Here is a 15,170-nt window from a genome sequence, read left to right on the forward strand (position 1 = left end):
ACTGAAGCCATAGATGGCTTTCATGCAGTTTCACTCATTTTGTCAGGCAGAGAAATAGAAATAGTTTTCTTTATTTCCCACCAGTTTCACTTCATCCAGACTTTATTTCAGCTACACCCAAAAAATTTTACTAAGCTTCCATCCCAGCAAATAAAAGCAGGTATGAGTGCATTTCCAATTCTGGCAAAACTACTTCATTCAATAAACCACGTTAAATCATTAAACTCTTGCAACAATGCAGAATGTACTGATATCTTTTTCCAGCTGAACTGAATCATATTGCCTCCATGATTAAGATACGTTAAGAGTATCAGACATTGTAACTGTAATTGAAAGGAAAACATTTATTTTTTCTTATCTTACAATTTCGAATGAGTGTGGATTAAAATGAATAAATAAATAAATTAATCTATCCCCTACCCCCACAGAAAACAAAGAAACAGCAGCGAGTAGACTAAAGACTACTGCAGGGAAACTTTAGTATGAAAAAACAGCCCAGAAAAATCATGACTTTCCTTAAGCAGTATTCTCAAAAACAAATGGAGAACAAGGTTGTCAATAAGACAGGCTCCTAAGAATTGCAGATTTGTATATTGTTCCCTTGCTTTGCTACAAAATGGAAATCCAGAAATATATTAATTAATATATATATCAATATATTGATTAAGCACATAGAGTTAAATAAATAAATAAATAAATAAATAAAGTATGCTAGTACACTTGCTTTTTGCACAAGAACAATTTTTGCTTCACTTCATGTCTAACAAATACCTTTAATGTGTCTTCATAGCTGAAAAGAGTTACTGCAATTACCAAAACTTTGTCTGAGCAATATCTGATGTACAGGAAGTTACAAGTAAGCCATTCACAATACCTATTTGAACTATTCTTGTATTTCCCTAGTAGAAAGGACACCCTTGACTACAGCAAGCAGACCCCATCATAAATATTAGGGGACTATTTTGAGCTTTACTTTTTCAAAATCAATGCTTACTGACATTGCTACTATTTACATTACCTTACCCTTTTTTGAAATCATTATTTCTAATAAAATCATGGAATTTAAAGTATCAATATGTAAAATTAATCCAATAAATACAGTACATGGACTTAAATCTCACCAATAGATAGTAAAATACAATTAAATAAATATTGAATAAATAAATGTAATTGAAACATCTTAAGTTATTGAATGTGCTTCTTATAGGATTGATCTTTGTCACTCTGCTGTTATCTCTGGTAGGGAATAAAAACAAAACAAAACAAATTTGCAACCTCTACCACCCCTGCAGCCCCCTACTACCAAAATTTTGCCACATAGGCCCAATATAGAAATGCATTATTTTTTTATATCTTCAAACTTGCAATGGTGGTGACACCAGATACACAGAGCAGACGTACAGTTGGAAAAATTTCCATTTCTTGCAATTAAAATTAATATTTCAAAACTACAGTTTGGAAATTTATGAACATTTTTTTTACATTATATATGTAATTGCAATGAATTCCAAAACAATTCATTCACCACTGTGAATTTGTCAACAATGGCAATGAAAAAGAAGATAGCTAAAGTAAATTTGATTAAAATTTTTGACTTAACAATTAAGTAACTACTTTGATGAGAATAAAAGATAAATGCTTCCTATCTTCCTTAAAAGTGGTATGATGGTATTAAATAGTAAATGAAAGAAATAAATCTGGATGGCCAGATTACTTTATTTGAAACAAACACCTTTTGCCTTCTCATAGGGTGCTGAACTAAACTGCTTTGTCAATGATCCAAACTTTAGTCAATAAAAAGGAAAATGAAATCACTAATCAACTAACACAACCTTAGAAATAGGATAATTTACTTACAGTTTAGGTGGGATTAAATAACCATTACCAATTTACCAAGTGGAGTTCATTCGTGTCGGAGTAATTACTAAGTAACTGCAATATTGTATATACTGCTACTGCTGTAATTAATGTAGCAAATTCTACCAGTTTTCCCATACAACTACATTTTTTGAAATGCAAACATAGTTGCTTACCAAAATGGTGGTAACAATTAAAGAACGATTAGACAGGGAATCTGTGATGTTTGCTGGTTTTCCTTTCTGATTCTCTGTCATGTTAAGGCCACTCAGTGGATCCCAAGTTCCAACCTGTAAAAAGAGTGTATTACTATGTAAATTGTCTATGAGTTACATTTCATCATCTAGGAAAGAACGTGATAAGAAAAAAACAAAACAAAAAAAACCCAACAAAAAAAAAAAAAAAAAAAAAAAAAAAGGAAAAAAACAAAAAAACAAAAAAAAAAAACACCAGATCTCTAGGGGAAAAAATAATAAAGCTTGCTTATACTTATTATTCAACCTTATTCCATTATCTCATGTCTTCACATTTCCAAAATTCACTATAATTTAGACTGTGTTTCTTGAAGTGTGACATTAAGGGGAAAAATGATGCACAGAATATCTACAGCCACTCAGAATACTTAATTTTCTGCTTAACTTTCACACATCAAGAGAAACCACATTTGAAGATAACTCAAAAGTTTGGTGGAAATCTTACAGAGCAGAGAGCATTGTCTCTACGGAATGATTTATCCTTTGCTCTCATCAAAGAGAACAGAGGGGTAAAAACATATTTTGGCAAAAATGTCACAGGAGAGGATGAAAGGAGATTACGTGCTGTAATTTAACTGTTTTCCAGATAAATGTTCAGTACATAGATCTTTTGACATTTTCTACCCTGAATTTCTTATTCCAGTAAAGTCACTAGGATTTTTATCTAAGTTAGGACCTAGGGTTATGATTTAAGGTACAGGCCAAGAGTAGTTTCACATAGAAGGCAGAAGTCTTATGCTTATGTTATTCATTTGCAATTTCAGCACTATAAAACTGAATCAGGCAATAAATGCAGCTATCCATTTTTAGAGATCAAAACCTTCATATCACTCCCATCTAGAAAAGAAAAATACTCTTTTTTGTCTTGAAACCATTTTATCTATCATTTAAAATATTGAACAGTATCCACAATACAATGCACAGAAACTTTAAAATTGAATTCAAGAATTCTGTAATTCAACAGTTCCATAAGAGGTTTAGTTGTAAATATATATAAATGTATATATATATATACACATATGCACACATATATGTGTGTATAAGTGTATATATAAAAGCATGCACTGGAATATTTATTAAATCTTTCAATCTGATTCCTGGGCAACACATTACAGCATACTGGCTGTCATGTTCAGGATGTGATTCAGCATGGGTTGAATAGCACTTCATCTCTTAAAACTGAGAATACAACTGATCATGAATCAGCAGAAGCAGTAACAGAGAAAAGCTAAGTTTGCTTTCATTTTTACCACTTCCAGTTCCTCAGGAAGTTAAAATACTTCCTCCCCTACTTTTAAATACATTTACAGTCACAAGCAAATCTACTTTTAGCTTTTGGATTTTTATCTAACTACACCCACGTGGACTAATAAGAACAATCAACAGCACGCTTTCAAAGAGGAGCTTGTGTCTTGTTAAATGATTGCATTATTTTTATAAATGAGTTTAAATGCAGTTTCTTTGCACAAGTGTTTCTTTTTCTAAATTAAATATCTAAGAAATTGAACAAATGTATGATTTTCTCTAGCATACATCCTTCTTATATTCTTAATGAGCTCAGCAACTATGCCAGAGACTCTGGAATACTACTGATATTTATACCTGCCAAATCACACAAACAACTCCTCAAAACCACTTCTAGAGCAAACAATGCATAAACAATGCAGCAAATTTTTTTTTTCCTATTTGCTTAAATGCAGTGTTTGAATTGTAAAGTACCTTTTTGAACAGAACAGAATAGTTAATGTGTTTTCACTAGAAAACTGCGAGTACTTGGAATTCCAAAAAAAATGTTGAAAAAGCAAATCAAGGTACTCTGCTACATGCAAATTTGAATTTAAAAACCTTGCAGTTTACTTCTACTGCCTTACCTGTACTTCTAACAAACTTTCAAGTTCTCCAAAAATGTGAAACGAACTGATACATTTATATAAAGTTTAGACAGGACATTTACAGAGTAAATATGGTCACAGAGATCGTGCTTTTGTTTTCCTTTTTATTTTTCAACATGACAGGGCAATAAAACTATTTTAAAATTTGCACAAATGTAATTGTCATTTGTTTGTATATATTCAAGTATTTTGTGTATTGTCTCAAACAACAATAATAAAAAATAAGTTACTAAAATTTTGCTTATTTCCACAAACATTTAATACTGAAATATAATTGACATGATTTATACAGTCATACCTTCCCCCCCCGCGCAAAAAAAAAAAAAAAAAATAGGCCTGTTAAAACAGACTAAATAGTCATTCGAGTCCTGAGTATTAAAAGCTGCACCCAATTAATCTATACTATAAAGAACTTTTGAAAATTTTAATAGGTTCAAATAGGTTCATATTAGCTTTTTACATTTCCATTAATCTTTTTAGATTTATATAGTCTGCTTAACAACATGGTAGGAATTTGAAAAGAAAAAATGCTATATTGCTGTTTAACTCAAATTTTCTAGTCTCCTGGAGATAATGGTTGGAATTTTCTTAGATTTATCTATCAGAACAACATAAACCTTGTCAATCTTTTTCAAATTCCTCACCTTTTTAAGGTTAATGATCATTTACACGATACTTTTTCAAATTGATTTCTTATAGAAAGCACATATGCAATTTAAGAGGCATACTCAGAGTCAACAGTTTTTATTGTATCTAGTGTGAATGCAGCTCAGGTCCTAAATTATGGTTTCATACAAACAAAACACTTACAAGTGATTACTTAGATAGTTAGATAAGGCTAAAAGTATTTTTAAAAGTAGTTTCCTCCTATCTTGATAACTTTCACAGATACATCATGATGCTAGTTTATCTTCTATAGTATTTATAAAGTGCATCTGTTTAAAATAAAAATGAAATTTGCCATTCAGTTAGAAGCCTTTCCTAATTATACCAATCATAACTCAGCAAGTTGTTTATGAAAAATATGAAATTCTTTATTCTTTCAATTGCTATGTAGGAAATAGACTTCTTTAGTAAAGCTCAGACTTTCTTCAAAGCTACTATCCTTACCAAGACCAATGCAATAGAATTCACAATAACAAATAAGAGGCACTGTACCTCCTGAAATTTAAATTCTCTTAGTTTATATATTCTCCAGACTAGTTCAATGAATATCATAGAATCATAAAATGGATTGAGTTGGAAGAGGACTTTAAGATTATCTAGTTCCAACCACCCTGCTACAGGCAGGGACACCTCTCACTAGACCATGTTGCTCAAAGCCCCATCCAGCCTAGCTCTGAATGCCTCCAGTGCAGAAGCATTCATAACCTCTCTGGGCAACATGTTCCAGTGTCTCAGGACCCTCACAGTAAAGAATATCTTACTAATATCAAGTTTAAGTCTACCCTCTTCCAGTCTAAAGCCATTTCCCTTCATCCTGTCTTTACAAGCCCTTACAAAAAGTCCTTCCCCAGCTTTCCTGTAGGCTCCATCAGGTACTGGAAGACTGCCATAAGTACCCCCCAGAGCCTTCTCCTCTTCAGGCTGAAGACCACAGCTCTCTCTCATAGGGGAGGTGCTTTAGTCCTCTGATCATCTTCATGGCCCTTTTATTGTCCCACACCAGTTTTTATCCAGAGAGTGATCCATCCATCAAGTCCATTTTTCTCCAGTTTGACAGCTGGGATATCGTGCTGGATGGAGTCAAATGCTTTGCACAAGGTCAGGTAGATGACATCAGCTATTGTTCCTTTATCTGCTGATGTTCTAACTCCCTCATAAAAGGTCATCAAGTTTAGCAGGCAAGACATGCACTTGGTGAAGCCATGTTGGTTACCACCAAACACTTTATTTTCCACATGCTTTAGCAGGGTCTTGGAAAGGGTAGTCAGGCATTGGAATGCACTGCCCAGGGAGGTGGTGGAGTCACCGACCGACCATGGGAGTGTTCAAGAAATGTTTGGATGTTGTGTTGAGGAATATGATTTAGCTGGGAAGTATTGGTAATGGTTTGACTAGATGATCTAGGTCTTTTCCAACCTTGATGATTCTGTGATTCTGTCTTCAGGAGAATCTTCTCCACAAACTTTGCTAGGCACAGAGGTGAGACTGACTGGCCTGTAGGTTCCTGGATCTATTTTTCTCTTCTTGACCACAGTGTTATGTTTCCCCTTTTCCAGTCAGTGGGAGTCACACCAGACTGCAATGACCTTTCAAATATGATGTGTCATGACTTGGCAACATCATCTGCCAGTTCCTTCAGAAGCCATGGATGGATCTCATCAGGTCCCATGAACTAATCTTAAATGTGTTAAATTTGCTTGTCTGAAGTATGATACTTTTACAGTATAGAATAATTGTCCTCACAATGCAGCTACAGTGTAAATGCTGACTAATTACAATTTGAATGATAATTTCTTTATCACACTAGACTAACATAGATTGGGATTTTTATTATACTTAATCATAAGTAGTTGCTGTATGTCTGGATGAGCTCTCAGCAAACTTCGTTCAACTTTACATTAGACACACTCCAATCGTCTATTAATTTTGCCATTTTTATCTTCCACAAAGTTATCGTTTTTGTCAAGTGGGAGTTTATATTTTGAAAAGGCAATTCTTATTGATTGATATTCGATTATCACCCCTCATTCAAGAGTTTCAGTAGAAGAGGTATCTCATGTACAATTTAAGTTAACACAAGACATTTTTTCAACATGAGGAGCGAATTTTCTGTTATCACTGACTTCAGAATGAGAAGTTTTTACACTTAACATACATGATTTAGGTAATTTGCCATGGCAGGAAGGAGGGGGATGGGAGATGGAGAACAAAGAGGGAAAGTGATAAAGGGAGGAAGAGAGTGAAGGGGGCAGGGAGAGAAGAAATCAGTAGGAGAGCAGAAAGCTATGATGGAGAGAGATAGAATGCACAAAGTGAAGTGAAAGATGGAGGGGAGGGAGGGATGGAAGAGCAGGAAGTAAGGAAGATTCAGCTTAGCTTTAACTGGAAGACAAGATTGGAAAGAAAACCAAGAACTCTTTCAAATGAAAGGACTTGAAAAAATATATTCTCTCTCCTCAGAAGTGTCATAGTCTGGGGTTTAAAGATTTCACCTGGAATCTTTCCTTCTGCTCTTTCAGAATAAACAGGATTTCTTCAAAGATATTTTTTAGTTCAATATTGCTTTCTCTGTCTCAGTAAATAAAGTATAAAACCCAGATCTAATTTGTTCCAGGTAATGAACATATAGCTTAATTTTTCTAATAACTTCTGTCCACATAAACTGTCTTGTTTTTGTTTATATGTTTCATTGAATGTATAGCACTCTTCATTGTTCTTTGATAACACTTTCCCAGCTACCAGACTTTTCTAATGCATGTTTACTAATTCCTACTGCTTGTTCCAAATATTTTGTTGAAGAAGTAACACTACCACACCCCTTTAAAGACAAAATGCACAGTGAAGGCACCAAAAGTTTCTTCCATTAGTCTGAATTTCTATATATACTGTTTAAGAACTCACTGGTTCTTTTAAAACATCCGTATCCTTTTAGGGCTATTCTGTTATTGTCTCTCACATATCTTTCATTATTATTGTTTTCCAGTTCCCTTTTTCTATTATGTTTTAGAATACAGCATTTTCTGTTGAATCTTCTTCACATACTTCTAATCTCTGTAGATATTTCTGTTTTATTTTCAGTTGAGTAAATATCTTGCAATATACTGTCAGCTGAGAATTAAATCAACATGTTTTTATGTTTCTGCCTTCATATAAGTATTAAAGGTGAAATAATAACAGACATAACATGGATCTGGATGGAAGATACTATTGCTTCAGCCCACTACGCATCCATTATGCATTATTTTACACCAGCATTCTCTCAGGAAATTTCCAGTTCAAATGCTTTATAACAAAAACTTGTTAACATAGACAACCTTTTATTTTTTAATAAGTTTGTGAAGTAATATCGGATATGTCACTGAAATGGAAATATTAAATTTCCATTTCATTAATTGTTTTGTATTTCTACCAAAAAAGAAATTGAATACACTATGAAGAAAACCCATGGTGCTAGATGGTTCTCAAATTACCTTTAATGTCTTTATAGCCATCTTACTTTCTCTTATAGCCATTTTACTTTTCCTTTTCTTCCTTTTCTTATTCTAATTTTCTACTTACATGCTGACTCTCTGGTCACTACTGCGGTATTTAGCTATTCCCATGATATCAATTCTTTCATTTTTGTTTTCAGGAAACAAGACAGTTTGCATCATACCATGTACTGGTATACAAAGTAAACTTGCTTTGCAGATTTAATCATAACCATACGTTGTTTTTCCTTAAGTATCCAGAGCTTTGTTAATGGAATACTTTGTAGTAAGACTCTTCACTATCTGGGCACCACTTCATATTTTAAAATATAATTTAGTCATTTAACCACAGGTATGCTATTGGACCTTTTTGAAAAACTTCATGTCTATTTAATCATTCCAGAGCAAGTTAATAGTTTATAAAATTTGTCAATATTTTCCTAGGCAGAGAACATTAATATCTCAAAGTTGACACTAGAGAAAAAAGGTTCTGCAAAAATATGATCTCCATTCAGCTATTTACACAAAATAAGTAAGCAAATGAATAAAAAAAGAAAAAATAATTAAAACTTTGCAGCATTAGGAATTACTTCAATTCCTCTTTTTACTTTTAAAGACGATATTGCCTTGCAGCAATACTAAATAAAACTTCATCTGAAGATGAAGGAAAACGATGTTTACAAAACATAAAATATGATAACTAAACACTGACTACATACTAAACGCAAACTGAAAACATTTTCCTGCAGATGCAAACTGCAAAATACTTGTTTGTATTATTTTGTTTGCTTCTACCTACTTGGGCATCTGTTTTGTAAGAATGACATAATTCCGTGGCCAACATGCACCCAAATGTTAATAGGAAAACTCAGATGTTTCTTATTATAACAGTACTGAAAAACAGCTAATAAAATATCACAAGAAAAATAACAGATCTTACAAAAATACTTAAATTGTCAGAACTAAAGTTTCACCCGCACTGTCTTCTTCTAAGGAAAATAAAACAAACCTCTTCATACCTACAGTCTTATGTAAAGACTACTTTTGAAATACACTTCCAAAACCAAAGATATTTATTCCCGTACAAAATTTCATTTTGCTGTGAGTGTTAAGCATTTTATTGAGGGGAAATACAAAAGTTAATTGTTTTGGTTTTTTTTCCAGGGAGAGGTAGGTTTTTGTTTCATATATTATATCACTTCAGAGGTACACATCTTACAGACCTTTTCAAGACCTTCTTCCTTGAGGCTTATAACATCTAAATCAAAATCTGTCCTTAGCCCATTGGATTTGTTGAAAGTTATCCTTCCTGTGAGGCCTTCCCAGTGAGCCTAAAGAGGAAATTAAAATAAATAAATAAGTAAATAAATAATCTATAAATTAATAACACTTTATTTCCCGAAAAGAAAAATCCTACTTTTACCAAAGTGAGAATATTATTTATTCTATCAAAGTATTTCAACTTATTATTAAAAAAGAAAAATAAATTAAAAAAAAACAACTTCATATACTCTTTTTTGCTAATTAAACTAAGCTTTCTTTAATCTCCACATATATCCACAAAAATTTTTTTAAACCTCTTTCCAGGCTGTCCAATAAACATTTCACTAAAAGCAATAACAAGCTGCATTTTTTCCAATACTCATACCTATATTTTAACTTCTTGCTCCTATCACACACTCCTAATCCATTTCTTGAATTCTGGATTTTGTTATTTTGTCAGGGCATTTAATTCAAACAAGGGCTTACTTTTACAAGATGCTGAATCCTCTGAGACCACACTGAGACCAAAAAAAAAAAAAAAAAAAAAAAAAAAAAAGTCTCCCAGAAACAGTTACTTACCTTTAATGAAATGGAATAACCTATTTTTTTATTTTATTATTTAAATTTATCCTGGTTCTTAAGCTATGTTAAAGGGGGGTATGAGAATGACAAAGCTATCATCTTTAAAGCAATTTTGGTTAAAAAGAAGTTTATATTCCATCACAAATAATTGTTTTACTACAGTATTTTGTATATTAAGAACAAGAAACAAGCAATTATTTATAGAACAAGATGTCATAAATATTAGTTTATTACAGCAAAAGAAGTGAAAATTCAAACAAGATAGTAAACTTCCTTGTCCCTAGTCCTTTTGTATTGTTGCCAGTGTTTAGCTGCTGAATTTTTAATTGCTAGTCAAGGGCTTCAGGTCATGAGGGGTGTTTTTCTAACACCACAGAAATGTTCTAAAAATAGTATTTAGAATGCAGTCATTTCACTCTTTATTGTTTCTCCACAATGTATGGTTTGCTGCAACTAAAAGCTCAGGAAAACCTGTTTGCAAATGAAGATTCTTGTCTTGTCTGTCAATCTGTTTATGTATACAAGTAACAAGCTTAGAAGAGCCACATGCATCTGGAGGAGAAAAAAAAAACAAAACAAACAAACAAAAAAAAAAAAAACACCAAAAACACCACCACCAAAACAAAAAGAAGAATTCAAGTGGGATTAATGTAAAAAGAAACAGGGATTGGAAGAAAAGAAAGTAAGGAAGAAGGATATATCTTATTAGTGACTCACCTCCTTAATGAGACTCATAAAGCGGGTCCCAAAGCGCCATGGTTTGTGACGATTACACTGTAGTGAACTGACAGTCATCTGTGGGAACTGCTGGACAGCCACTGACACCACATGAACTGCATCATACATTAGAGCTGCATCCGTCTGAAATTAGAATGAAATCAGTACCGTGAACTTAAAATGAAAACAAGTGACGGCCCACTGGTGAGAAAAGAAGTAAAAAAATTTAGTACTTCTCCTTACACTATAGGGAGAAAATAATCTGATTGCATGTGTAGCACTGTATGATACAACCTTACTGACGAGTCCCACAGATGCATCAGGACTTTTAATTTCAGCTTTTCTCTTTGATTCTCTTTGATTGTTATTTGATACTCAAATATCAAGCTTTTAGAATCACAGTAGGGCACCATTACCACTGATGACACTTATGATCTTGAAAAATGCAATGCTATAGGGGCCTATATATGCATGTTTGACATGACAGTTATTTCTATGAGTGAGGAGAAAGAAAAGCAGACAAGCAAAGTAGCAAAACCCTGACTATGAGAGAAAATTCTAAGGTCTAAGGAAGTAATGTTTTTCTAATGGGAGTTTCACGCTAAATACTGACCCAAAGATATTCAGCTGATTCATTTGTAACTGTTTATAGGCATTATTTCAAATACCTAGAGTGGACCTAATCAATATCTCATAAAAAAACTGTGGCAAACTAGAACTGCATCAAATTACGTGTTCATTTAATTGTTTTCATGTCCTATGCTAAATAAATGGACTGTTCAGATGCAGCATGTACTAACTACTGTTCTATTACCAAAGGATAGACACAGCCTTCCAGTGAATACTGTAATGATGTAAAGAAACTGACTTCTCTTTTCTTCTTCTGTTTGATAAACAGAAACAAGCCTCGGAACCAAAAAAGACCTTAGATTCACAAGTAGAAATGAATGCTCTGCCATCTGCTCAACATACCTTAGAGAAAAGGGACCTATTTCCCCTTCTCATTCACATAATTAGTGAGCTGTGAAATGAGTTCTTTAATGGACAGGAAACCTGAGGATTACTGCATTGTCACAATACAATACAATGCAATACAAAATGAGCTTATATAGTTCCTTTCATGGAAATGCATCCCAAGGCTCTTTACAATAAAATTAAACATAAAAATGCAAAAATGCTCTAACATTATAGCCCATAAGCTACTGTTAAAGGGGAAAATATACGTTTACATGTAAATGGCTCTCTGAAGGAGAGATATCGAAATTCAAATAGAAATAAATCCTTATTTTAAATAGCTAATATAATATGTTTCAATGATCTGAGATATCAAACAGCTGATGCAGACATGCCAAATCAGTCAGAAAATATTTTTTTTTCTCCCAAATTGTTTATTTTTAAGGCAATAAAGTGCTTTTAAGGCAAGCTTGTACTTGACAAGTAGACAGTGAAACTCTCAAAAGCAGGAATGACATGCTGACTAAGCATCATACAAAGCTCAATATTCTTGGCAGAAGTCGGAGTCTTGACAGAAGATTATAAAATGAACTATAAAATTAGTTCAGTGCACTAATCTGGCTTAAAAATGCAAGCAGTATATTTGGAGCTTGTTTCTTTATTTTTGTTTTATCAGTTATAATTCTAAACTTGTAGACCTTGCACCAATGAAGGGAAATTGAAATTGCTGTGAAACCTTTGCAAAAGCAGTCTATTAAAAAGCAAAAATAGCACTAACAGATTAAGTAGATAGAACTTTTGACATGGAACCAGTAAAACTCATCAGTAGGAATCAAGTGGATGTTATGCCAGATGGAGAGTAACATGGCTTTTTGTCAAACTCTGTAAGCCACTAAGCTTGAAGTCTGTAGGACAGTCAGCTCCAGTGGAAGCAATAAAAAGCCATTGAAATTATGGAAGTAATTTGAATTCTGTTAATATTCTTCATACTCAACCGATAAGTAATTCTTCAGTGAAAATAAACCTAAAGCTGAATATGCTCTTTTAGATGCACACAACACAAAATAATCCCTGGTTAGAAGTTGAGTGTACTACTTGATTTTTAGATGCTACAAGATAAATTGTTTACACAGGCTGAGATTCCTCAGTCCACCTTGTATAGGTACATTAGTGTTAAATGAGTACTTTAATGCTTTTATTGCATGAAGAAAGATAGACCCATACACTTGAAACAAATGGTTTAATGATTCAATATCACACTCACGTCTCTTAATGCAATAACTGATTTTATTGAATAAGAAATAAACACTACAGGACTCAGAAAAAAGATATAAAGTATATGCTTGAATTTTCAATTTGAACTATTTTATGTCACTTTATCTTTCTTTTGAGACAGCAGGAATTGGTAGCAATTAGTCTAATTCTCCAACTTCATTTGTTAGGCTTGCTAAGCTTTTTTGTGTCATATTGCTATTTGTTCATGGATATTTATTTGTCTTCATCACACTACTGGAATGATGCTTTGTGGTACAGAAGGCCCTGCAGGTTTCAGCAAGAAACTTGTCCAGGATTTGGGAGAAAATGTACTCAGTTACATTTTAGCATATCTTTTCTAAATACAGATTGGCAGTCTGGAGGATATGAAGTTCATGAGAAGAAATGGTTCTTGAACTTCAGATAAGAACATACTACATTTCCATTCACTGAAGAAGTGAATTCATAATAGAAGAGAATAATCTTACTGAAAAATGAGATGAGTACTTTTTAGTTAACTGGTATAAACTTTTAAAGATTATGTTGTTTTGTGCAATTATATCTTAGTCCAGTTATTTAAGTGTGTTGGTTTTCTTTGTTTTTTAACTTCACGGTACGTATTACTAATGACTTATTTGAATAGTACTCATGAAAAAAAAAATACTACTCATGAAACTTTCACATGCATGTCTACAGCTACAAAAGAAAAAAATCTAAACTATAAATAGTACAAATATTTTTACCAAATTGAAATACTATGAGATAATGCTGATAAAATTTAAATTGACTTGAAGTATTTCAGTTGAGTGAATGAAGTAAAAAAAAATAAAAAAATGATGCTAGCTCTCAGAGACAACAGCTTAATTAGAGAATCGAGCTCAGTCAGAGTACCTCAAATAGAAAGTATTACTACCTGTGTTTAATTTTTATCACAAACTCAGCTGTATACTACTTTCCTTCTCAGTGTTATGTCATTCCTTGACAGCCTCACAGTGGCTGTTGTGTTTGTCTGCACTATTTACTTGCAAGTCCTACTTGCTAAATATTGCCTAACCTCACTGTGAAAGAGCTCTGGTGAGGAAAAGACACTACTATTTCTCCCCATGCCTTCTCAGATTAAGAGGTAGTGTCTTTCTTCATTATCCTGAATGCCAATTGAAGATGCTACAGGCACTTACTAAACTCCAGTAGATTAATGCAAAACCATTTCACACAATCCCACACAACATCTTTGTCCCTACATTAAAGAAAGTTGGATTTCATGGATGGACCACTTGATGGATAAGAAACTCAGAGTGCACTCTCAGCAAGTTTGCCCACATCTCCAAACTGTGATGTAGTCAGTATGTTGGAGGGAAGGGATGGAATCCAAAGGGACTTTGGCAAGATTGAGTAATGTGCCTGTGCAGAACAAATACAACATCCTGCATGTGGACTGTGGAAATCTCAAGCACAAATACAGGCTGGTTGGAGAAAGCCAATCACATCTTGGGTGAAGCACACCCAAGAAGTCAAGGGAAGTTTTTCTCCCCTTCTACTTCACTCTTGTGAGATTTCACATAGACTACTGTTCTGTGGTACCCAGAACAGGGACACATACTTATTAAAGACAGTCTGATGTTAAAAGAATTATCATAATATAGTCTGAATTGATTCTTTGGTCAGTTTTGCTTTTAACTAAATCAACTCAGTAAAAATTGCAGTTACGTGTGCTTGTACACTGCACTTGAAATACCACGCAGATTTGTAAGCACAAGGGACACCTGATTACATCTTTCTCTACATACATATATTACAGAAAAAAAAAAAAAAAAAAAAAAAGATCAAATTAAATATAGATTTATGTTTACTCTTTACTCCTCTCTGCACTATGACATGAAACTAAGCTTTTCTAATAGTTGTGCAGTACAGTAAATTCTTACTGTATGTTTGAAAAAAAAGAAAGAAGGATGAATCATACCATACTCATTTTGTAACCACAAAGTAATCATCACATTTGTCCTCACTTGAAACTAATTATGCTAAACTTAATTTTTATTCTATAAAGTTATGAAGTCACTTCATATGAAGTCACTTCATACTGTAATCTAGATTCAGGAAGAAAGACTTTCAGGACATCTAGCAAAAGTCATATGAAAGATTAGCTCTAAAAGCTAAATTCCATCATACCACTGTATATGAAGAAAAGATAAATGATTCTGACTGAAAATATAAGGTATATGGAAATCCCAGTTAGGCATAAGTAAGAAGTCTATGTCCAA

At 33.1% G+C, this 15,170-nt stretch overlaps 1 protein-coding gene across 5 annotated transcripts in view; it reads right to left on the reverse strand.

Annotated features, from left to right (window-relative positions):
• The window catches only part of GRIK2 (glutamate ionotropic receptor kainate type subunit 2), a 343,246-nt gene that overhangs the window by 148,971 nt on the left and 179,105 nt on the right, over positions 1-15,170 (reverse strand). For all 5 annotated transcript variants that reach the window (XM_015858743.3, XM_015858741.3, XM_032443244.2 and 2 more), the window contains exons 8-10: positions 10,702-10,845; positions 9,363-9,470; positions 2,034-2,147 (exon numbers count right to left, since the gene is read on the reverse strand). In XM_015858743.3, coding sequence (XP_015714229.1) covers positions 2,034-2,147; positions 9,363-9,470; positions 10,702-10,845 — 366 coding nt within the window. The remainder of the gene's footprint in view (positions 1-2,033; positions 2,148-9,362; positions 9,471-10,701; positions 10,846-15,170) is intronic.

The sequence above is a fragment of the Coturnix japonica genome, chromosome 3 (assembly GCF_054131305.1).
Source record: "Coturnix japonica strain WE chromosome 3, WE-NBRP24, whole genome shotgun sequence".
Lineage (NCBI taxonomy): Eukaryota > Metazoa > Chordata > Aves > Galliformes > Phasianidae > Coturnix > Coturnix japonica.